The sequence below is a fragment of the Centruroides sculpturatus genome, unplaced genomic scaffold (assembly GCF_000671375.1).
Source record: "Centruroides sculpturatus isolate CEXI.00-Female unplaced genomic scaffold, Cexi_2.0 scaffold870, whole genome shotgun sequence".
Lineage (NCBI taxonomy): Eukaryota > Metazoa > Arthropoda > Arachnida > Scorpiones > Buthidae > Centruroides > Centruroides sculpturatus.
In genome coordinates this window covers 244646-271644 of record NW_019385310.1, presented here as the reverse complement: position 1 = coordinate 271644, position 26999 = coordinate 244646, and the positions used below count along the sequence as shown (strand labels likewise).

At 31.7% G+C, this 26999-nt stretch overlaps 1 protein-coding gene across 6 annotated transcripts in view; it reads right to left on the bottom strand.

Moving 5' to 3' along the window:
- LOC111637473 (twinfilin-1-like) overlaps positions 1-26999 on the bottom strand; it is a 78376-nt gene that overhangs the window by 27181 nt on the left and 24196 nt on the right. For 5 of the 6 annotated variants that reach the window (XR_002758703.1, XR_002758702.1, XM_023382969.1 and 2 more), the window contains exons 3-6: positions 22543-22593; positions 19184-19311; positions 4793-4888; positions 4622-4726 (exon numbers count right to left, since the gene is read on the bottom strand). Coding sequence is in view for 4 of the 6 variants with exons in the window: in XM_023382969.1 (XP_023238737.1) it covers positions 4622-4726; positions 4793-4888; positions 19184-19311; positions 22543-22593 (380 nt within the window). In the remaining 2 variants the exon portion in view is untranslated. The remainder of the gene's footprint in view (positions 1-4621; positions 4727-4792; positions 4889-19183; positions 19312-22542; positions 22594-26999) is intronic. The other variant, XM_023382970.1, reaches the window with a different exon arrangement.

Here is a 26999-nt window from a genome sequence, read left to right as displayed (position 1 = left end):
TAAGAAAACCTTTAATATTCTTTTTAAATGAGTAAAGATGGTAAGCTTGTCTCCATGCTAATTTCAAGCACACACACGATTGTCTTGACACCTCAACCATCCCAACAATCATATACAGTTGGCAAGCCTTACAATGGTGTCAGAATTTGATTTTAAACCCAAAACCACACTGGTGTTAAAGGCAGTAGTGCTACTCACCATGAAAAGGATCACACAAAATCAAAAACGGGAACATTTCTCTTGAGAAAGAAGTCGGCATAACTTGGCCACTGAGACAGGTGCCCCATCACGAACACATTGTAAGGAATCAAGTCCGAGCATTATTTTTATTTACTTTTATTTTTGTTTGGGGCTTATGTTTTGTTGGGACGAAGGTTTCCTCATCATTCACCTTAGAAACTTAAAAATAGAAGAGAAACCAACTCACCGACGAGAGAAAAGCACCGTAGGAAAAACTCGTGCACACTTGCGCTCCCGAGCGGAATAAAGTAAGTCCACACCGAGAAAAGGGGGAGACCCCACAAGCATAACTTAGGACCTTGCCAAACCTTAAAGAATAAAAACATCCCAAAACTTGTCAAAAAGAATAATGTAAAAGGTTAGCGAGTATTGTCGGAAAATAGGCTGCCAGACACACAGAAAAAGTTTATTGTTAGCAAATAAGTATGTAAATGAGGGGAGTGATCGCACTCAGAATTGTGACGTCACCTCACAGTATAAAGACCAAACATAAAGTGAAGATGGTCAAAGTGAACTTCTGTTAGCAACAAGCATGGTGAGCTATGTAGCAGTAAACGAGAGGTGTCCGATAGGATGAAGTAGTTCCAAGGCGATTTTGAAGTTATTCGATTTGTGGATCGAAGATTAGAGAAAGTCTTGAGAGTTGAGGAAAAAGGTTACTAGTATATTGAGGTGATGATTAGGATCTTTAATTCATAAGAATTATTGTACATAAATTAAGTCTTTGAATTTTTTGTCGAGTTCCAAAGGGGAATAGATTTAAGTTAGAAAATAGATTGATTTGAGTTTTGTCGAGTTGATTCTTATTGATTTTCACTGAATAAATTGTTATTTGATTTTTTACTAAATTTTGTATATAGTTATTACTAGAATATTTATTAAATATTTGATTATTATTGACTAATTTTATCATTATTTAATTCGGTGCACGCTTAAAGTCCAGGCCTGGCACACTAACACGAATCCGCATAAAGTACCCATTAGGGAACGGCTATTTCCGGCACACAGTCGTGTCGATAATTGTTGTGGAAAGTCAGAAAAATAATATAGTACTTTACATGATGTAAGCAGAGGCTCAATTGCAACTTTTGGAGGGATGATTCCAACCTTTTCTGATGAAAGCAGGCATATCACCAACTTTTTTGATAAGTTGGACGAGGTAGCTAGCTTAGCAGGCTGGAGTGCTGTTGTGCAGGCTGGACTGCACAACAACACTTAAACATCACAAAATGCAAACTTGCAGGCATAGCCCAAGACTTTGCCTGGAGGGACATGCAGATGAAAATCATGATAGAATACAATGACTTTAAACACCTAGTGATAGAGCGATTCGATTGCAAGCTGTATCAAAAAGTTCCACACTTGCATCCAGCAACAAGAGGAAAGGGTTCAGGAGTTTGCAGTTAAGCTGCAAACACTAGCCAATGTGACAACTATCCAACAAATGGGAGCAACAGAACAGGGGTACTATCATAAAACAATGTCAGCAAATGGAGCTGGATGAAAAGCTCCACATCCAGTTTCTACACTGACTGAACAAGAAAATTAAGCAAAATGTAATGTTGCAGGATCCCATCATGTTTTCAGAAACTTTGAGGGTTGTGATCAGAGGAAACAATAAAACAATTGATGGGAAAAAATCAAAATTTCATTGCAAGAATAGAAGAGGCTCCAGACATGCATCAAAAACGTGGACAAAGAACCTGTGCTTTACACGAAAATCAATCAAACTGCTTCAAACATTAGGGAAAAAACTTGAGAATCAGTCATCAACAGGACCGATAAACAACCCGCATAAGGAAGCATACAAGCAATTTAAGTGAACAGCACCATCCATGAAAAGACCAAATTTCAGAAAGAAAAAAGTGCAGAATTATTTGAACTGGCAGCATCACACACTGCCTGCAAATTTTATAAGACCGCTGAGTGTGCAAACACCAAAACAACCACCCGTGACATATAATCAAGCACTCTATTGGCAATGCCATGGACTGAATCCCTTGCCCCATAGACAGGTAGAAAGGGAAGAACCTTTACATTTCATCTAACCATATCTGGTATGGCCAGAAATAAAACATAATGATCAATTAATGTCAGAAGAGCTGACTTCAATAACCCCTTTTTCACTTTGTTGTGTCCATATTATACAAGTTGTGCACCTTTTTATCAGGCACAGTATAGGCAGTTTGAACAAAAAATGATCAAAATTGGGAATACTTGCCTTATTTTTTGGCACATTATGGTGAGGATTGGCCTGAAATAAGTTTTGGAACCCAGCGAACAACACCTATCAGCGTGACCACCAGTTAACTTTGCTTTTTTCCTGAGGGAAACCTCAGGCAAGCAGATAATGAAAGGAAGAAAATCAAGATGATTTGAAAGAGAATTGTGCCAACAAAATAATTTTGGTAAAAATTAGAGAACAACCTTGCAACTTAGAACAAACAAGGAATAATTCAAGCGATGCAATCCCACTAGCAGGAATCAGTAGATCAAAGAGCAGAGAATTGCCTCCATGCACCTAGTCTGTGAAATAGAAAGTAAAAGAGCACAACTTATGATTGATACAAGTGCAGCCGTTACATTAATATCAAGATCCATTTTCCAAGGTGTAAGCAAATTGCAAGAAGCGGAGATGAGCATGTTAGACTTAGTTTGTGTAACAGGTCATGATAGAAACAATCAGGGAATATAACATAAAGTTTAGAATTGGTAGTTTAGCATTTTCTCATGAATGTTACATAGTAGACCCTAAAATAATGGAACCAAATAATGGAATTTTAGGAAGGGATATAATAGAGAAGTATGATATAGCTATTTCCATTAAGAATGCAAAGTTAATACAGTAGACTCTCAAAAACTCGGCCTAATGTGGACCGAAGGGTGGCCGAGTTTGTGAAAATGCCGGGTTATCGGGAATGGGGTTAAAAAAAATAAGTACGAGTGTTTCCTCAGAAAATACTGTACTGTACTTGTATGTATTGTTTACTTGAGAATACAACAGAGAAAAAACTGCCCAAATACCCTTAAACAAAGGAAAAGTACGTTTTCATTTTCACGTAGTAGAGCCTTTACTACATGAAAATGAAAATTAATGAATACACTGTGTATAGTAATTTACCTGATAAGACAGACCTTAGAAAAATACTTTGAGGCATAAAGCTGTCTTTATCATGAAAATTAATTAACTAAGGATTTTTTTGCCCTGCCAGGGTGTGGCCAAGTTATCCGGAGTGCTGGGTTATTGAGTGCCAAGTTTTTGAGGCTCTACTGTATTCCCAATGGGCAAATGGGATAACCTTCTGGGGACTAGCAAGTTTTCACAATAATGTTAGTAATTTGATCAGAGTAAGTAGAGACAATAATAGACAGAAAGAGAAGTGCACAAGTTTCGAGGAAAAATCGACCCAATTAAATATAATTTCTGCAAGAATGATAACAATAATGCTAAAAGTAACAATAATAAAATGAAAAGGAAAAGAAGCTGCTCATGAATAAATAAACAGAGGAGAGTTCAGAAACTTTAAACCATAGGTCAATCAACAGACAGAAAAAACAAGAAAGAAAGTGATACTACAAATGATGCCAGGGTAGGTTTTGAAGTTCCATCAACATCTCCAGGTCAGAGTTAAGAGTTGGTGTCGGGTTGAACACCTAAGATTGACCTTTCTCATGATCCAATCTGATCTTATTTCCACCTGCAAATAAGGGAGGAGACCAATCAGAAAACTATGAGAAGGAATTGGAACCAATCAAAGAAGGAAATTTTGGGATGAAATCCTTTAAATATCAAACAACAACACATAACACTGGGGCATATTATATAACGTACCCTGTCAACCTATGTCCAGTGTGTGACAAAAAAAAACAAACTAGAAAGTTTACCATTAATTTTTTCGAACCTTTAAATATCTCAGATTTCAAGAATAAAGTGTAGATTTCTGTCATTTTGTGCCATCCAAAATGACCCATGCACTTTCTCTTCTTGTTCTGCATGCCATTGTCCTCACTGAAGTTCCTGATTTCACCCTGCCTGCATCATCTTGTGTTCACTTTGCCATTGTCCTTCATCCACCAGACTTGTTCAAGACACAGCCCTGAGATTGTCGACACCTACAAACTATCTCCAAGACCAGCGGGATTCACCACGAACTTTAATAAGGTGCTACCCGAATTGAGAAAGTGTAAGCCCATCTTATATAAAATAAACAGGTTTAATTTGTAAAGGCACTAATGTCAGTATGTCCAACATCACTATCCACATACAGTTCTAAACCCATTGTACTGTACATCCTGACATGAATTTAACTAACTCTCCCTTTCTGGGTCAGCAAACTGTACAATATGGTTAATAATTTAAGATCCTCACTAATTAACTTACTTCATTTTTTTTAATCATCTGTAACTCTTCTTCTGCAAAAGTCAATGGAGCAGGATCAGTTGCTTCTCTTAAATGCCTATGATAGCCTTGTAAACTAATATCTTCCTAATTGAAAGTTGTAATTTGTAAATAAATAAAATTTTAATTTTAAATCCACTGTTTATTTCTAACCTTAGTTGATGCAAATAATTCATATTTAATTTGTCCTCCACCAAATTCTTTCTTAAGAGTTGCTTTAGTAGAAGCATAAAGCATTTTTTCTCTTACCTGTAAAAAAGCACAACATAATTAAGTTCATAATGTTAACATCATAAAACTTTACACATATTTTACTTAATTAGCTGTTTTATACAGATTTTAGTTAATTAACTAATATAAAATTTCAACTTTATTTTTGGTTATTTAGTCTAAAAATACATTTGTTGAAATACACTCAAGCTGATTTCATGTAATGTGTATACAGTTTATTTACAAAATAAGATTTACAGTACATCACCTCATAATAAACCATTTAACATGTGCAAAACTAATGTTCTGGACAAATGTCAGGGATTAGACTTTCCCTTTACAGAACCTTTAGAGTTTAGACTGGCTCTATCTACTCTTCTTCATAGCTCAGTATCTCACCTATATCTGAGCACTTTCTCTTAAAGGAGTAATGTATGTCTTTATTCTCAGCAAACTTGCCTGGTATTTGAGATCAAAGCAAAATGTAACTTCTTGTCTCCATCCACAATCATCCTCATCTAATATCAACTTCCCAACTTAGGAGAAGAAGTCCTTCTCTTAAATTCTGAGAATCCTTAGCGCAGCTTATTTTTATGTCTCTTAATCTGAATATGGGTGATCATCCTCCACTTATTTACTTGATTATTGCATTTTACCACTGAAAGTAGTTTATGACCAGACAAAACTTGAGTTGAATTTAAGGCAATAAAACTGATTTCTTGCTTTACATCCTCCCCAACTGCTGTGAGTAGTTTTTCAAAATAATAATAATAATAATAACTCTCCCGTGGTCACCACCTGGTCGTGGTGGGAGAGCCCGGTAGTTTTACAGATCCATAGAGCAATGCAGGCTGGAGCACAAGCTCCTGGTAGGGACACCCATGCCAGTAAGGTCTATGGGGAGAAATGAAGCTAAGAGTGACCACACACCCACATTCTGTGGAGATAANAACTGAAAAAAGAGATTGTTGAGAAATATGAAGGTGGCACGCGTGTTCGAGATTTAACGAGATTTAACTGTTGCATTCCGTATTCCGAGAATGACGATATCGACAATCGTGAAAAATAAAGACTTTATTCAATTTGCTAACGTTGCGAAAGTGGTTAAATCAATTTATAAACAGAGATCGAAGACATTAGATCTTGTCGAGAAATTGCTTTTGCTTTGGATAACTGAAAAACAGTGTGCCTGCGACAGCGTATCGGAATAAATTATTTTCGAGAAAGTTAAAAGGATACATGCTGATCTCATGAAAAATCAAGCAGAAACTAGCGAGGAAAGCCAGGTGTTTAAAGCCAGCCATTTTTTTTTTACATGAGAACGGATTAATCGTTTTTACATTACTTCTTATGGAAAAGGTTGGTTTGGTATACGTCCTATTCGGTATAAGTCCAAACACCAGGAACGGATTAAGGTCATATACCGAGGTTCCACTGTATTTTTTATTTTAATTTCTATATAGTTTCCTTTCTTTCCTGTGACTATTGTTTGTCCCTTCTAGAAATTTCCTTCTCAACCCTTTCTTCTTGGGTGGTGATGACTAATCCCTTGGAACAAAAGAGAGGAATGCGGCCCTGAGGGCGATGTGTATGAACAACGGTCATTCTTAGCTGGGACTCCAACGAGGTAGGACGAAAGGAATGGATTCTCTAATGCGTTTCAGCAGTGCATAGAGAAGAAGTCGGATGAAAGAATCAAGAAAAATTCAATCGAGAAAGATTATTGAGCTCCAAGATTTCCATCAAAGTGAACCAAGAAGGAATAAGAACTATCAAACAACTCCAAAAGAGCAAGCATTATGGAAATCCACTACCCCAAGATCATCACCAGTATTTGAGTACCCACTTTCCTCTATTTTATCATTGGTTTCTGATTTTTAAATTCTCCCTCACTTAGTTGTAATTAGTCGTAGTTAGTTGTAAGTGCGTAATTATAGTCATAATATATGTATTGCAAAATTACTGAAGACGAGAATTGATTGTGTCATGTAAATAGAACTGATAACAACTCAATAAAAATTGTAGTATGGCTCATATTATACTTTTGTACTGGGACAGAGAATAGCTGGCATCCCAAAAACCTGTCTGAATTCATGCAAAATAAAGATATTTTTTATATAGTCATATCTTGTAACTCTATTCACATCTCACATCACAAAAACAACAAAAATTATTTAATTTTATATTTCTAATATAGATAGTTGATAGAGAATGTCTTCATGGAGTATCCGTACTCTACAAACCACCAGTTGCGAAACACTAATCCAAGATATATAATGAAACAAAGCATTAGCAAATAGTATATATATATATATAAATGGACGTGTGTGTCCCTATATTTCACTTTTTAGCCAAAACTACACATCACACATGAATGGTGTTTGTATGTAGTAGTAGCCCCAAGTCTCCATTCGTGCACTATGGTGGTTGCGTCTCGATAGCTATAAGGGTGCGGGAGATATGGGGTTGAAAGTGGTTGACTTCAAAGATGTGTAACAATGGAAGTGTCAACAATAGAAGTGTTAACAGTGGAAGTGTTAACAATGGAAATGTTAATATAAAGCAGTATGCAAGATTTACAGGCAGTTTTTTGCGGGAAATCAAACATATTTTTAGACTCATGTACAAATTCTCTAATTAGTCTGGAAACGGGGGACCTAATTCTTGCATTCTGTGAAAACGGGTAAGATTGGCTATAATGTAATTCTCTTAATCTTCACTATCATTACTTTTTGCCCACAAATAAAAACCCAGCGAAGCGGGTCCTTGCAGCTAGATTCTAGATTACTTAGAAAAACAGTCTTTTATATATAAAAAAAACTATATTACATACAAACAAAAATCCAGCGAAGCGGGTTCTTGCAGCTAGTATCATTATAAATTTATTTTCATTGTAATAATAGAGGACTAAGTATTTTTTATTATATTCTGGATTCCTACTCAAATTTTTGTTTTGAATTCTGACTTTCCGACCAACTTTGCCCAAATTCCCTGACTCTCACGTTTCTTACGGTGTGGAATATTGACATAATAAAACAGCATTTTATTTACTGTGAACATTGAGTACAGTAGACCCCCCTATAACACGGTAGATATGTTCCGTGTTTTATGAATTCCATGCTATACGAGTCACTTAAATACATGAGCCAATCACAGCCCAGAACATATGCAGTTTGGGGACTACAGCTGTTTGAAAGTTTTCTTCCATAAAATTAATCGATTCTAGACTAATTCGACTCAACATTTCCAAAACACATATAATTTTTTGGGAATAATTCATATAAACTATGCTATTAAAAAAAATTGTAGGACTACTTACCAAGTGTGCATCATTCGACGATGCCATTGCTTAAGCTTGTTTTCATCGCAGAGCGGCACATCGAACAGTGGGCGCGTGTTTCCTAATAAGTTATTTTTCTGCGAAAAATTTACTNCAAGTGTGCATCATTCGACGATGCCATTGCTTAAGCTTGTTTTCATCGCAGAGCGGCACATCGAACAGTGGGCGCGTGTTTCCTAATAAGTTATTTTTCTGCGAAAAATTTACTGAACTTTGGAGACATCATTAATATAAATATAATTTTTATGGCTGTTAAATAATAAATGGTTTTTAGTAGGTCCACTGCTCATTTAAACGGTTTGTGTAATATCCACTATTCGTCTAGATTTGACCAATCCTGTCGCAACACGAATTGGTGATGACGTTTTACCATATTACAAGAGTCTCTTTTAGCATGTTTATACAAATACAACCGCAATTTTTTCACCGTTTTATACAAATCCGTATTATATGAATCCGCTTTATAGGGGTCTACTGTACTGTACATCTATCCCTCTTTTTGCACAGTTGATACATTTCAAAGACTGTGCAAAAAAGTATAGTACATGCATCCTGTAGAAACATATTTGATAGGATCCACAACTTCAATGTAATGAAAAAATAAGCAATTTACAAATGAAACATGAGCTTCTTTTATTTTATTATCAGTTATTATTATTTATATGTAAATCTAGTACACACAAGGAAGCATAAAATCAACAAACAGTATTCTCTAATATACAAATAGTAATGTACTGTGCTTAAAAAAGATAAACTCTTGACTTAGCAACATGTAATTTTAAAACCAATCTTTCAACAAAAAGGGCAATGCTTTTAAACAGAAACATAATTTAAACAAAAAGTTAAATTTAAAAATTTCAAATAAAGCATTTTTTCCCACATAAAAAAGCGATCAGGCTACATAGTTGATATTCAAAACTATAACATACTAGAGTATTACTACAGGTATGATCAATATTGACAGTTTTTAAGCCCTAAATTTTCCAAAATCAATGATATTTGTTACCCAACTTTGTCTATTAAACTAATTATTAAACTATGTATCAAAGTGCAGGAAATTAATGAATTCTGCAGTCTGTTACAAAAGTATAAATTTATACCTTAATAAATTTTATAAAAATTTTAATATACTGGAAAGAAATAATAAAATATGTTTTGTTACACAATAAAAATTATTAAAATAAAAAATTATAAATATCTGTAATTTATTGATATTTATCAATTTTCGCACTTTGTTCTCATTTTTAAAAATCAATTTATTGATACCTTATTTATTAGGAATTGAGGGTGTGAACTATAATTTGTAGGGGGTCGAAACCTCCCACAATTAGTACTGTAACATCAATTAAAATTTTTCCAAAATATTTTAAAATATTTTGGAAAAATTTTAATCAATGTTACATTATCAAGAGTATTGCAGATTATTCTCTCAAATTCATGATAAAGCATTTTTAAAATCTCAAAATGTTTAAAATTTAAAAATGCTAAAATTTAAAAATTGATCTGGCAGTATATTATCTTAGGGACTGTTTGATCCTTGGAGTTTTGCAATACTCTCTTCAGTGTTGCATTTTATAATAATTCTTTACATAAACAATTAATTAATGTTGGTTTACAAATGACCTGCAGCTGTCAGTAAAAGTAAACTTTTGTATTAACTGTCAAAACATTAAACCAAAATTTAAAAAAAATTAAACTATTTGATGTGATTCAAAGTTCTGATTTTGAGTGATTTTAAATTATATTCTTACAATACAACAGAACAATAAATAAGACTTATTACCAGCACTTTTTTTGTCATAGAACACAATGGAACAGCGTTCCACCACTTTTTTTCAGTATATTTTAAAAGTTTTACGAGAATTTTTGAAAATTTGATGTTTGGTCTGCATTGAAGTGCTCTGTTGAGCATTGAAGATCGGCAACAATATTATTAAGATGGTCCTGGTCCTGGTCCTGGTCCTGCTTGTGTGCCAAATCTTGTGTATGATGCATGTAACATATTTTTAGTAATGAGATGAGCATTCCACCACCTTTTTTTCCCCCAAAAAATACACTGCTTATTACACACACAAAATTAAAATTAAATTAAAAATTAATTCATTACATGCAATTGTGCAAGGTTTAGCACTAAGTGTCCCAGAAAAATTTTAGTGTTTTTGGAAGATAGTTTAGATGATATCAGATAAGGAAAACAGTTATGCACATAAGAAAGACACAAAAATTTTATAAAAGAAGGATTTGTACACCTAGTGGTGTCCTCTAATAATAAAAATGTTTCAGTAGAAAAATGGATTCTATTATATTCATAATAAAGGTTACAGCATTACTTCTTGCCACCTGCAAATGACTACACTTGGTCAGCCATATTCCACAAATGAAATCAACAAGGCAGCTAAGCAGACAAATTCCCTGAATTTTTGACAAATTCCCTGACTTTCCACAACTTTTTCCAAACACTAATGAAAATCCCTGCTTTTCTCTGACTTTCCAGGTGCATAAGAACCCTGTATATTTTTTTAGAAATAACAATTTTAGCCAAATTGCTATTCCTACAAATACCATCTTATACAGCTGAACTATAGTATGATTGCTTAAATCAGCATATTTCAATACAGTGGAACCTTGCTTAATGAGCATAATTTGTTCCAGAATCTTACTCATAATGCAAAACACTCATTAAGCAATGCAGTTTTTCCCATATAAATTAATGTAAAATACAATAATGCATTCCATGATGAAAAAATACTCAAATATCTTATGTATAATGTTTATTCAAAGAAAATTACATAATACACATTATTAAGAAGCATGAATCATCTTCATCTTTTCTTATAGCACAGAATGAAGCAACCTGAATGCGAATTCGATTTGCAGAAAACAAAAAAATCACAGATAATATGTCTGATAAACACGCCAGATGATATGCCAAATTCTTGGGCTATGTAATGACTAAATTTAATGACCAATTCCAAATTAAATTTTTTAAATGTCTAAATTAAAAATTATTTATTTATAATTATTAAATTTAATATGAAATGGCAGCATAACTGCCTACCTCTAGTCAAATTAATTAATTTCTATTATTTAATTATAGCCTTTACATAGACCAAGAATTTAACATATCGTTTGATGTGTTTATTATATAATGCGCTATGGTTATTGATGTTTATACATAATATGTGTGAACACAAGTTTGGAAAAATGTGTGATCATGAGCGGCACTAAGATGCTAGTGGAACGAGTGCTAAACACAGACTGGTAGAGCATGCGCACAATCTGGGATTTCCCCTCTCCTTGTCACTTGTTATGCAAAACATTGCTTGTTAAGTGAATCAATTTTTTACAATTTGTTTTGCTCATTATGTGAGGTGATCGTTAAGCAAAGTTCCACTGTATACTTTAACCTCATTTGGACGTTAAAATAAATTAGTTTGATATAGAAATTTATATTATTAATTTTTATTGAATTCATTAAAAACATCTGTACAAATTATATATTTGTTTCCAACATTATTAATAAAGACTAGTTTCTATATCAACTCCATGTGACGTTTTAGGACAGCTTAGGGAGTCAAAACACTGTTGGAAAAACATTTTTTGGGACAACTCCGTCCCATCATCAGTCCCAAATATTTGAAAAAAGGAAATTTGAATGATAATATATAATTTAAAATGGAAATTCAAACAAGAATATCTAATATTTTATGTTGAGAGTCTTTAGGAAGTTTGAATGCATGAATGGAAGTTTTTTGCAGTTTTTAAATAAATCAGAACTTTTGATTTTAAGAACTATGTAAAAATAATGATTTTAATATCAAGTTTGTAAACTAAATGATTGATACATTGATAAAAGCAATGAAAGAAAAGATAAAAAGTAAAATAACTATAAAATACAATAGTGATCACATTATCAGACAAAGGAAACATACCAGCTATTATGAAAAGAAAACATTATTCCAAAGAACTGCATGAGTACTTGAAAGACATCCAAGCTACAGATACAACCAAGAATCCTACTACAAATCTATTGCTTAAAGCCAAAGCCATAGGAGGTTTTAAGGATCTACATCTTGCCTCTTTTTTAGAATGCCATGCTCTTTAATTTTCTGAAGACAACAAGGCTGGTTGGCCTGTCAGGCTGTTGTAGAAAAATGTTTTGCCTTTGATAGGAATGGAAGAGTTTGACAACATTCATTAAATCATACATCATAAAGAACTTTTATATTGTAAATGATCAAGACATAGTGGTTGAACATATCTGGTGGCTCAATACATTCAGACAAAAGTTCTGGACCATACTTGATTATAAAAGCATTTACCCAATCCTAACTGGAGACAATTGATATGCTCACTTTGTGACTTCAATATGATGTGTTGAAGAAGAATTGGAAACAAATAATTCTGGAATATATACACACTGTAGTTTATTCATCTTATTTCAATTCTGGTACTAAATTTTACGTTCAATAAAGAGCAGCTCTGATTGGCTCTCTGATAGCAGGTCATCTTCCTGAGCTCTGCTTGACTTTTACTGAAACTTCAGTAGCCAGAGCCTTTAGTTAGTACATCACATCAATATTCTGTTATATTGACAACTTTCTTATAGTTTGGAATGATCAGAATTCTATGAAGATTTTGTTTGGCAAATTAACACAAACAATGCAGACTCACCCTAGAAATTGATCAAGTCCATGAAATCTCAGTGAATTATCTAGTTATTTCCATCAGAATAGATATGTATAAAAAAAAATCTGTAGCCATATCATCTTACATCCATTATACTTCCCATAACTCTTTTATGTATAAAATGGCAACCTTTCACTCTCTTTTACATCACACTTTTCTATACTGTATTCAGGTCCTACTCAAATTTTTGTTTTAAATTCCACGACTTTCCCTGACAAACGTTGAACAAATTCCCTGACCATCACATCCCTTATGGTATGGCACATTAACAAAATAAATCATCACTTGACTTATTACACATATACACTATTGCTTCTCCAACTTTTTAACTGGTTATTTTTTCTAATTAACAGTTATATATTTTTTATAATTGATGAATTAGTAAAATTAAAATAAGAAAGAAGAATTATGGCATGTCTTCTCTACATAAAACTAAAATGTTTTTTTAAATAAAAATAATTTATCCTGTTATTAACTGTTATTATGTAAAACTTCATAGCTTTGAAAAAAAAAAGAAAAAAGCTATTAATTATTATTAAAAAATTCTGTATAATTCATGTACAAAAGTACAAATTTATTAAATTTGTCCTTAATAAATTTTCCAACTTCATAAAATATTAATAAACTGGGAAAAAGTTTCAGAAATCAGAAATTGCTTTGTTATGCAGTAAAAATTATTAAAATGAATGTGTAGTGCTATTGTTATTGTTTTCTGTATGTTTCTATATCATCTTGTGTATATAAACTGCTTTCTGTTTATCATGTGTTGGGATTTACTTTTTGTGTTATTTTTCGTGTGTTGTTCATCTGTTTTCGTCGTATCACCTTTTCTATGGTATATCAGCCGGAGTAGGCTAATTGGTCAAAGAAGGAATCACATGGTTAGAGAGCATTCCTGGATGGCAGAAAGTATAAATTGGTCCGACTCGTGTGTTTGAGATCTTTTTGCCGTTTTCTACATTGACTGGCAGCAGAGTTTAGATTCGAACTCTGGAAGGAAAGAGAGGAGTGTGAGCCAAAGGCAACAGAGGATTGAATGCATTAAATGGAGGTAGTGTAATCCAATTTCATCCTAAAGAAATCATCATTCACAAGCATGTAATGTGCATATTCGAATAGGTTATAGCTAAAGGACCCTGATCAGGCTATTATTTATACATGTATGATACATATATATCTGAGTAGACAAGTGGTTGATCATGAGAAATCATTTGATGATCCTTTCAAGTTATGACGTTCATCTAGGAGAGCAACAAAGGAAAGTTGTGGCAGCATGTGATTGTCATCATGTAAATAACTGTACAGAATTTAAACACAAATTAGCTTTAGTAGTAAAATCAAAAGTAATGCTTTGTTATTAGTGCTAAACAGTGTATCGATTAACTGTGATAAATGTATATCTATGCCAAATCTGCCATTTGTTGGCTATGTTCTTGTGTTGTCATTGAAACTGATTGTGTTGTTTTATTTAAAGTTGTAAAATCCTCATTTCCAATAACTTACACCCAGACTCGATATTCCCAGTATATCTGAGTTATTTACAAATGTTTTATTGAAATTGAAAATTTGAAAAAAAAAATTAAAATTTTGTTTGTGATAGTTTATTTACTCACTTCAGTAAGATGAGAAGACTATTATAATGATAAATAATACCATTTGAATTAATATTAAGTTATTTATCATTTTTGCATATCTTTGTTATATTTTTTCATCAGTTCATTAACACCCACCCACAAATTGAAAGTGTAAATTGTAAGAGATGAAAAAAATTTTTTGAAAAATTTTAACTATCTAACATTAGATTATTAAAAGTATTAGATTTTTCTCTCAAACTTATAATACTACATAACTAGTACAGCAATTTTAAAATCTAAAAGTATTTTAAAATTTAAAAATAACTGTAGGCGTTCGGGTCACCAATGTAGGCACCAACGTGGACGATGGTCGATTGGCACTACAATCCTTTGTTTAGTCGTAAGTAGCGGAGCTCTTGTCGAACACACCTGAACTGTGTCGTGGCAGGTCGAATAAGCGCGGTCGTCTGACGAAACGCTCACGTCATCGACGGGAGGCCCTCTGGTGGCGACTGTAGGTGCTAGCGCCTCATAACAATTGATATTGTTATAGGCTTGTATATTTTGTGCACTATAATTTTGGGGGAAATTTTGTGTATGTTTGGGTAAAATTTTGGATCCTGAAAATACTCTGCACCCTCTTTTCATAAGTTGCATTGTACTACAATACTTCTTGCTGCCTGCAGACAGCTACACTTGGTCAGCCATACTGTCAGCAAACATATCAACACAACAACCAAGTAAACAAATTTCCTGACTTTTCCTGATTGTTCAGGTGCATAGGAACCCTGTATATTCATCCATTACTGCTGACCTGAATGAGAAAATCAAAAGAATCATGGGAAACAGCACAGATGTATGGCTTTTCTCATTGGATCATCCACAACCCATCTAATACCATCAGGAACAGCTTTTCCAAACTACAGCGAGCAAACATGTCCAAGAGAATTGGGCAGTTAATCTCATTGTTATGGAACTGTAGGCAGTTATAGTCCTTTTTAAACACTTCAGAAATAAAAATATTAACATATCAATGATCTGGCTAACCACTATATACAATATCATTAAGAATAACAAAGAACATTTTTTAAAAGAATATCAAAGTGGGATATACAAAGCTCTGGTCAATGATGGAAACAACAACACACATTATTACATAAGCGGCACTTGCCATACCCTGGAAACTAGAGTGAAAAAACACTAAGAAGATTTGAGGAAGAGATGGGTGAGATCTCTGGCAAAGAGATTTTAACCAACCAATGATTTGATTGCATTCAGCCTGAAGAGGATAGTTGTAAACTATCAAGAGTACTTGCAATTTTTTGAATAAAATGTTGGTTTTAATCCATAAGACAAAATACATTACATTATACAGTAAATCAATATTAGTTCAAAATTTAAGGGACAAAATAATTGCTACTTTGAATTATCTGAGATTTACATATTTCTGTATACTATACAAAATGCCATATAAATGTTAATGTAATTTAAAGTGGCCCAAAAAGAAGTAACTTGTCCAAATGTAGCCAAGAGCCCTACAAATATATCAATTTGTTATACATAGACCAATCTCACAATCCCGAAACTCAGTGAGATAAGAGAAAACAGGGCAGTGTAAGATACACACGCAGTGAGTGTAATCAAACAAGAGGATAAGCATATAACATACACCTATGTTCTTTCTCCACCCGTGTTTATTTTCTTTACAAGATTCTTTTATATATTCCAACACTCCTCATGTTTGTTTCTTTACATATACTTTTTGAAGATACTTGGACAGAATTGGAAAAGTATAATCTCGCAACAAAAAAAAAAAACCAAACATATCCACCACAGTGTACACAAAAAAAAAAGGAAATTATGATTAAAAACTTAAAACTACTTATGCTAAAAAAGGAAGGGAAGAAAATATAGATAATAGGATAGATGGATATATAGTGATGGTAAAGAATGGGTACTCAAAGTTATCAACAATCTTGGGGTGATGGTGGTGATTGCTGAATTATTAAATCTCCGAATTATAGGGATTGATGATTGTAGAACTCTCTCAGATTCTCTCAAGCAGCTTCGGAAGGTCCTTATCTTAGGATATTTCAGACTCCTGTCAAATGCTAGCTTAGGTTTATCACCTCCTTTGTTCTCCAGTCGATGCCAAGACAATCTGGAGGAACTCACAACATGTCATCACTCTCCAACGTTCAAGCCAAAAAGTCAAGACTTGTCCTAATCTTAGCCCTCAGAGCTACCCCTTTCTTTTGTTTTGTAATTAGGCCACTACCACCTGAACAGGGAAGGGTTAGGGAAGACACTTCTAGAAGGTGATAGACAAAAGAACCAAGAACAAAGAGGAAGAAAATGAAATAAATACTAAGAATAATATGTACAAAATATGGCGTATGACCACAGTAGTCCATGCATAATGTGACACCTGAAAATGTGTTCCTGTAAAAGCAAAGCCATATTGACCAGATAGAGTTGTTCTTGATCTATTATTCTCTTTTATTATAGAGGTACTTCAATCTAAATGAACATGTTAACATACCCATATCACAGTTCACAGAATTTTCACTTTGAATTTCGAAGTAGCCATATTTTAAACTAACCAAATTTCTTAACATGTAAATCTCTATATCTCTGGCTGGGATAATAGTACAGTTATGAACTAATGGGATTTCAAACTAAGTTCAAATTAACAAGGATTTCCTGTAACATTACACTAAACTAATTTCCTGTTAGGAAGGAAAGACTGTTCTACCACATACAAGATTCTTCCCTTTAAGAAATGCCAAAGAACTGGATATAGTGACATACAACCTCCCTTTACTAAATAGAGAAAACAAAGAATTGGATGCTGGGGTGTGGTTACTTTCATCACTTCAACCCATGCTTTCAGACATGACTATTTTCTGCAAAGAACTTAACTCATCACCTATTTTTGGACGACTTACTTGGTGATGGTAAGTACAGTAGAGCCTTGATTATCCGACCCCCGATTAACTGACACCTCGGTTAACCGACCATCCTGGTTGGCAAATTTCGAATGTCCGCTAGTGATGTGGCGCTACAATATTTGGCTATGTCTTGACTACTTTAATATTATTTTTACGTGTTTTAGCTGGCAACATTCATTCGACCATGAAAGGGAGCCAGTATTTAAAGAAGGCTTAATTTTCTAATTTTTAACGTTACAATAGCGACGATTATTATTTAAAAAAATTTTTGTTAGGCTTAACATCAATGAAAATTCAACGTGAAGTAGGTTAATAGCGATATACTAATATACTAATTACATGGGATATAATAATATACTACACTAATAATGGATTTTTTCATACTTTTCGGTTATCCGACTTTTCAATTATCCGACCAACTCCAGTCCCCAATTGAGTCGGATAATCGAGGCTCTACTGTACTCCCTTCTGGAATTTAATCATATATCAAAACTGATAAGGATACTATGTGACAGTTTTGAACTGTTTTAGCTTAGTCTATTTATTTTATTTATTTGTCTTTTTAACTTATTTTATTACATTAAAGTTATTTTATTTTTTATGTCTTCTTTTGTTGCTTTTATCATTGTATCAATCATTTAGTTTATAAAGTTGATGTTTACTTATTAAAACCATTATTTTTACATACAGTGTTTAAATCAAAAAGTTCTGATTTATTTAAAAACTGTTCATGCATTCAAACTTCCTAAAGATTCTCAATGCAAAATATTAGATATTATTGTTCAAATTTCTGTTTTCAAATATATATTACAATTCAAATTTTCTTTTTTAAAATATTTGGGGCTGATGATGGAACATAGTGGACCCAAAACACAGTTTTCCAATAAAATTTTGAGTTTTTTTTTTTTTTAATAATATTTGAAGACAAGTTTTCCCATATAGGGATCACCATTTTTTGCGTAAGACAATACATTTTCGGCGACCGACCTTCCTTTCTAGGCTACTAGCCGCCAAAAAGTTTTAAAAAAGTCCTTTTAAAAACACAAAAAAATATCCAATTAAAAACACAAAGATTTTCTAAAATCAGAACTGGTGTTATACGAACGTCTTCCTTGTTACCATCTGTACTTTCTCGGGAGTGTTTCGGTCTTTTATCCGCTGAGAAGAGAGCGCTGGAAAATGCAGATTAGAAAGGTTTCCCTAGTGACGATATTTTACAGTCATAATTCGTAATTTTTTCGTCCGATGGTTCTTTTTATTTTTTAGTAATATTTGAAGACAAGTTTGCCCATATAGGGATCACCATTTTTTGCGTAAGACAATACATTTTCAGCGACCGACCTTCCTTTCTAGGCTACTAGGCATTCGTATAACACCAGTTCTGATTTTAGAAAATCTTTGTTTTTTTAATCGGATATTTTTTTGTGTTTTTAAAAGGACTTTTTTTAAACTTTTTGGCAGCTAGTAGCCTAGAAAGGAAGGTCAGTCACCGAAAATGTATTGTCTTACGCAAAAAATGGTGATCCCTATATGGGCGAACTTGTCTTCAAATAATATTAAAAAATAAAAAGAACCATCGGACAAAAAAATTACGAAAAATTTTGAGTCTTAAAACTTTACAGCATTGGTGTTTTTTCTCCTAATAAAGGCTATAAAAATTTCTAAATATTTTTGGATATCTTACTAATCATTTTATCAATGATCAAATATTTTATGTCATATTATAAAGTTAATTTCTATTATAAACAAAATCATTCCTTTGTAAATGTAATTTACCTACCGGAGAATCATCAGGTGACCAACTAATAAATACCCATTCATATCCTAAATTATTTTGACTATCCAAGCAATAAAAAATATAACATGGTTGTTTATCTTCTATGAAATTCAGCATGTATCTGTCATAATCTGGCATAAAAGTTAAGAAAATTTTACTAAAAATGTAAGATTTTATTTATAAGAAAAACATTTATAAGATAAAACATAGAAACAGTCATTTACAAAATATGAAAAACATAAAAATCAAACAATATTCACATATAGACAACTTGAGCCAGGATTATCTTCATTTTGAAGTTTTAAAAGACTTACATAAAAAAATATAATTTTTTTCAAGTCTATTTCTTTTTCTTTTATCCTTTTCACAGTCCTCAGAAGTAACAGCAAATTGGCTTAAAGATATAGCATAATCTTCGTTAAAACAATGATTATAGAATATTAAAAAATTCGCACAAAGTTAAAAACTTAACAATATGTAAATTTTTCGACTATAAATTAGACTTTCATCTATTATCAGGACTTATTATACTGGTTTTACAGATAATATTACAAAGATTGACAGAAAACAATTTTTATTTTATTTCGTATACCTGGACACATACACAATTTTGTGTTTCGGACATATTCGTCCCTCCTCAGCAGGTATTTAAATATGTTCTATAAACAATAAAAAATAAAAATAAAAATTTACATTTAAAAATTTTTTTTTTCCCGACAAAAATATTCAATAAAATTCTTACAATTTTCCAGTTTTCTTTAATTTCTTGCTCCACTGGATATTCAAATTTTATCAACAATATCGCAATTACTATTATTTTAAACCTACATTAAACCAAATTCTATTACATTATATCAATTTTATACATTTATTTTCTGTTATTACAACTTACATTTGTTCTCTTTCTGTTTGTCTCACACCTCGTTTCCATTTCTTTCCATCGTTCTTATCATCTTTTGGACACACCCCTTTTTCTATAAATCTTAACCATGATTGGTGGATTTCTCTGCCATTATTGCTGTTTATTCTATTATTTTGTCTGATTATATACATATGTTCATAAAGCTGTCTTTTGTAATTATTCTTCTCTTTTTTCTTTATTTTTACGGAATTCAATACAATTTCACAACCTGTATTATTACAATGCTCTGCGACTACTGAATTTGCATAATTTCTCTTGATTGCACGGATGTGTTCATTTATTCTTATTTTTAGTTTCCTTTTTGTTTCTCCTATATATATTTTTTCTGGTTTACAACTGCAATTAAATGAATATACAACACCTTTTTCTTCTAATATATCGTAATTTCCTTGATTTCTATAACATAAATGGTTTTTTGTTGTATTTACTTTTTCCGGTATTAGATTGATTTTACTATTCAATATTTTCTGAATTCTTTCAAATATCTTAGGGATATACCTTATTTTAACAAAACTTTTCTCTTTATCTATTAAGTTTGATTGTTTATCTATTTCCAATTTTTTTAACCATTATTCAATAGACTTTTTGGATAATCATTTAACATAAACATTTTTATTATTTCTTCTTCTGATAATAGATGAAAGTCGAATTTATAGTCGAAAAATTTACATATTGTTAAGGAAAAAAGGACATTGAGGCAATTTAATTAAAGTTAAAAACTGATCAAAATGACAACCTTTTTAGGCTACAGCACTTTCACAATAAAACAATGATAAAAAATTTTTCACAATATCTACTTTGCTTTATAGCCATAATATTTTAACTGATTCAAACCCTCTGGTGGACTTTCGGGTAATCACACAAATTTTTGCAAGGTCGGCATTTTGATCAGTTTTTAACTTTGTGTGAATTTTTTAACATTCTATAATCGTTGTTTTAACAAAGATTACATCATATTTTCAAGCCAATTTGCTCTTACTTCTGAGGACTGTAAAAAGGATAAAAGAAATAGACTAAAAACAAATTATATATTTTTTTATGTAAGTCTTTTAAAACTTAAAGAAAAAAAATATGAGATGTTATCTTTTATAATGTAGCTTTGCCTCACAGTTTCAGTGTGTTAAGGAGAATTGATTCTCCATCTCAAACCTATAAAACATGCATATCATAACCAATATTTTTTTACGTGAACTAGTAAAATAAAAGGCTAAAAATATCTTATGTGATTGGCTGCCAATACCAGAGTAGTGACCTACAACTGATTCATGCATTTACTACATTGTAGAAAATAAAAACAAAAAACAAAAAAAAAAAGCTTAGAAACATTCACATAAGCTGGAAAATTGATAACTAATAATTTATCTAATGCTTTAATACTTCTTTCAGCAATTATTTTCTTAGAAAAAAACATTTTCAACCTCATCAGCCTTCTCAGGTATGTGAGCAGAAAAAGAATTTGAGTGAGTTTCCAAAAATTCCATAGAATTTTAGTGTAGCTAATAATGCTGGAGTGTTCTGTAAATTCAGAAATTTAAATTGACAGATATCTAACAAAATTCAAATATAACACTACAAAATTATTACAAAAATTGCTTGTAGCCCTTGGTATACTTATATTAATTAAATTATCAACAGTCGTGAGGCAGATAATAGTGAGGGCTTATCAGACCAATGATGGGCACAAATGCTCAGGAATCAAAGTGAAAATGTTTAATAAACACAAAAATGACTACATAAGTATGGAAATGAAAAAACCCAAAATGCATTCGTTTTTGTATCATTGTTGTTAACATGATTAATTATACTAAAATCTTTAGTTAATACCAACTGATGAGGGATTATTTTCTGATAGAAAATAGTCCCTCATCAGTTGGTATTAACTAAAGGTTTTAGTATATTTAAAATTATACAAGGTAAAAGTAAACTTAAAACTATGCCTAAAGCTTTACAATATAAAGATGAAAACACCATTATAACTGTATGAGCAGTAAGCATTATCAGTGTAGACAGGTGTAATAAATCTTCATAACGTTGCAGGGTGGCCTGATGTACAGGGTGCTGATACAAAACAGTTATAAATTAGCCAATAATATTGGTTTACAGTTATGAACTAAAGTTATACAGACAGATTATATACATACCAAAAACAGTAAGACGACAGAGTTGCAGGTGCAAGCATTACAACAAGGTGCAAACATTAAAAAAGTACTGGTGCTTTTGATGCAATTACTATTGATTGAATCAGTAGTCATGACTGAAATTTTTACTAGTTGATATTGACATCATCTGCTTTATAAATATATTTTTCAATAGATAATACATGAACAAAACATTAAGAAATTCAGACCTAGCAGAACTTAGACGGTATATGTACAGTACAGTACATACAAAAATATTTTTCAAATTCCAATTGGCATATTAACAATACAGTAAAGGATACCATCTTCCCATGTTCCTTTTGGTGCTTTAAAATCAGTAAGTACCAATTGCTCTAGATTAAAGACAAATTTCAAAAAGTTATTACAAATATTTTCATTTATACCTATTACTTATCAAAATTATAAATTTATTTCTAGCAAAATATATTGTACAATAAGTTGCAAAGGTTTACCTCAAATAATTTAATATATATTATAACCAAATTATGTTGAACTTACTATTAAATATCTGTATATTTTTAAAGGTTTACAAGTTTTTTGTTTAACTAAAACTACAATATTTTGTTTAAGAATGTAAAAATTATAATTTTCTTAAATAAAATTTTATTGAAAATTCAATTAGATCTACAATATTAAATGAGAGCAAAAACAGTGAAAAAATAAATATCTAAATAAACAAATACTTTTAACCTAATTACCCCTGTATTCACCAATACAAGTTAAATAGAGTTGACAAACTCCAGTTTAATGTAACTTGAAGTCAGATTTCAAATTACTCTTCTTTTGTATTCAGATAAAAATATAACTCTAGAGCATCCTTTATCAAAGTGGATGATAATGCCCCCTTGTGGGCGCTGGAGGCTTTCAAGGGGGCAGTAGAAGGCTCAGTGGTTAAATATGAGTTTTATTTCTTCTCATTGAAAACTTCTTTGATCTCAGAAATAGGATAAGAGTCACAGTCTATCTATCCTATCCATATAATAATGCATGTTGAAACATTATATCTGCAATAACTGTTTTTAAGATACGCAACAGATGGTAATGTAAAAAGGTAAGTTAAAAAATATGGGGGTACTAGATTTTTTTTAAACCTCAAAGTGGGTGGTGGTCGAAATAAGTTTGAGAATCTGTGCTCTAGAGTTTCTCTACTCTAGAGTTAATGGTTTAAAACAATCCTGCATTCGAGATTAAATAAGTCTTCTTTCATAAGCAGCGTGTTGATTGGTTGAAAGCAAACACAGCAAAAGTCAATTGGAGAATAGTGCACACCATAATTTCACAAATTTTGAAAAGGAAATACTGCTTGAGTTAGTCAAAAAATACAAATGTATAATAGAAAATAAAAAACAAATGCTGTTTCTTCCAAACAGAAGCAAGATATCTGGAAAATATTAACCAAAGAAAACAATGGTATCCTGGGTGTCATGCTCCAAAAAAACAAGCAGCTATGGGACTGTTATAAAAACTTTAAAAAAAAGCCTTAAAAGAACAGTCACAGAAAAAAACTGAATTATTTATAATAGGAGGAGGGTTTCCCCGTTTTAAATAATTTGAATGTAATGGCTGAAAAACTGCTTTTGATAGGTGTCCTGACTCAGCCTCTAGAAAACGACTTTGATAGTGATGCCCAACCTAAAACAAGTAAGTATTAAGGCATTATAATTTACAATTTTTTAAATTTTCAATTAATTAGTAATATATTTTAATAGAAGAGATAGCTACAACTTCTGTAGTAAATGTTCAAGATACATCTGATGTATCTGCATCTGAAGTAAGTCAATGTCTATTTAGTTATCAATAAATTACTTTATAATACTTAAATGATAACTGTGTAAATATCTTTAGTATACATGAAAAATACTTTCTATATAAAGTCTATACTTCACTATACAATACACAATAAGAATATACATACATTTTATGTGTATAAATTACATCTATAATTTAAACTACATCATGTAATTTAAATATAAAACTATAATATTTAATATATGAATTGTATGAAAGTTTACACTGTATGTACTATTCAAATTATGTACATCTTAATAATTTGAAATATTGCTATAAGTTACACATTCTTTCATTTGACATTTCATTCATAAATCAAAAAAGTCTAGATAATTTTCAGTTACAAATGTCTTGCAAGTTTTAAAAGAATTAATATTAGTAGTAAGTAATATAGTTTTAATGCCAAGTTCACACATTTTATTTTCAAATAACATAATTTATCATCTTGCAGGTTTCAGCTATACCACAAATTACTAATGTAATGTTTGTGGATGTCATTGAACCCTCTGTAGATTTTTATATTGGAGAATTTCAAAATATTGATAATCAGCAGGTAAATCTTAAAAATAATTATATTCCATAAAATTACTGTTTTAGCTTATAATGAAAATAATTACCTTTCAATCAGAGTTCCACTAATGGCAAAAATAATCAAATTAAGAATAAAAGAAAACAACCTGAAGTAACTGAAGCCATCTTGAACAGACAAAACAGAGTAAGGAAACTCTTGAAGAAGAGTATAAATTAAAAATCAAATTTATGACAGAAGAGCATAATATGATAATGCTATTGATGAAAACATGATTAAAAGTGCAGGATAAGAATAAGGTTTTACAAATTTTAAAAGATAATCCATCTGATTTAAGACTTCAACTAACAAATTTGTAATCATTACTTTTCTGCAAAATTATATATATATGTTACCGGCCAAACCCGATTTCAGGCCAAACTAGTTTATCCTATGCGTGTCAGGATACAGTAGTTTAGCCTAGGACAATCTAGTTTGACCTGAATACTTTAAATTTAACTAGTTTGTCCTAGGCCAAACTGATTTAGAATTATTATTTAAGTCAGGCCTGGCCAACACAAATTGTTTCGCGGGCCACTTTGATCATGCGTAATATTACAATGAGCCACAATTTAGGTAAACATGCTTTTAAAAAAGTAAAATAAATACAAAATGAATACGATTTCATTGTTATACCAAGAGTTCGTACTCGCACTTGTGCATTATAACAATGACACATGCAAATTTTCATTTATTTAATTGTTTTGGTATACACAAAATGAAAAACGAAAGTTTTAATAGATATATAATATCGCTTAGCGGACCACACAATTTAATGTGGCAAGCCGCATGCGACCCACGGGCTGGCCAGGCCTGACTTAAGTATATTAATGGTTAAAATAAAATTAAAAGAGAATCAATTCGATGAACAATATTTATTAAAACACAGTCTACTTAATTATAAAAAGCAATATTGATTAGAAGTGACACAACACTTGTACAAAAGTATAAAATAAAAATAAGCTAATCAGTACTTATCAGTTTGTATTTTTTCATTAAGCCATGCACTTTTAAAGGTAATTAACTTTCGAAAATATTTTCAAAAATTCAAATTAAATAATAAAAATAACTTTTAAAGTCGAACTAAACTTAAAAATGAAGTTCTTATGTTTCTTATGTTGTTCTTATGTAAAAATGAAGTTATTATGTGTGATTAAGAAATATGCTTCTTAGTGTAACATATAAAATATTTAATCTTTTATTTATTTTTACAGGATGGGTTAAAGTGTACCTAGGTAACCCCAATGGCGGCACTTTGGACTGTTCGTGCTCCCGGCGGACTCCTTCCGAAGGGGAGCCACCGGCAGGCCGCCCATTGTTTAACGTCACTAGTTATTGATTCACGGTAGTTCTTGAACAAAAGAAAAGAAAGGAACATTTACTAAAAATGTAGTTAACCTAACCAAAGCACCGCCATTGGAGTTACCTAGGTACGCTTTAACCACCGGGTATACTGTGGTGGCATTTCAAATTACACAAAATCATTTTTTTTTTACACTGGCACCTATTTGTAGTACATAAATCAGTTCGATCTAGGTCAAACTAGTTAAGCCTAAAGTATTTAGGCTATAGGGATTGTATACCGGTTTACCGATTAACCGATAAATTGACAAAAAAACATTCGGTAAACTTACCTGTAAATTTTTGAAATTTACCGGTAATTCGATAAGTGAAAAATCCATACTAGAAATTTCTATGTAGAAAATATTGTGTTTATAGATATTTAAATAGGCTAAAGGGACATTAAAAAAAACAAAAAACAGGTAAGTGTAAGCAACAATATATCTCATTATTAATTTTATGTGAGATAGTTTTTGTTTAATTTTAATTTAATGACCATTCGTCCAACAAGTGTTCAATCAGAAAGGGTATTCTCGGGATCTGGATTATTTTGTACAAAAATTAGATCAAAATTAGGAGATATGACCAGTGGTGATATTCGAAATATTTAACAAAGGGTTCGCTAACAGAAAATTTTTCCGTAAACACATTAAACCCCAAGCCCGAGATATCTCAGGCAAGTCACATAGCGTTACATAAAACTCGGGCGTTTGGACCCACTAAAAAGTTTTGGTTTTTTTGGATTTTTGGAATGTTTTTTAAGTCTCCAAATTTTTTCAAAAATTTTTTCCCGTGCGAAAAAAATTATCGCGATTTTAATTTACTTTTAATGAGCACGATTTACGCTTAATTGCTTTTTAATTGTTTTTTAAATGGAGTTTGATATCAAATTTCATTCATCGTTCTAAAGTTGTAGTGCACAAATTTTCCTTCGGTAAGTTATTTAAAGCTAGTTTCTGATGTCAAAAACGACCTCCGATAGTTTTTAAATTTTTTTAATTAATAGATTTTATTATATATAAGTTTAATTAAGTCGGGGGG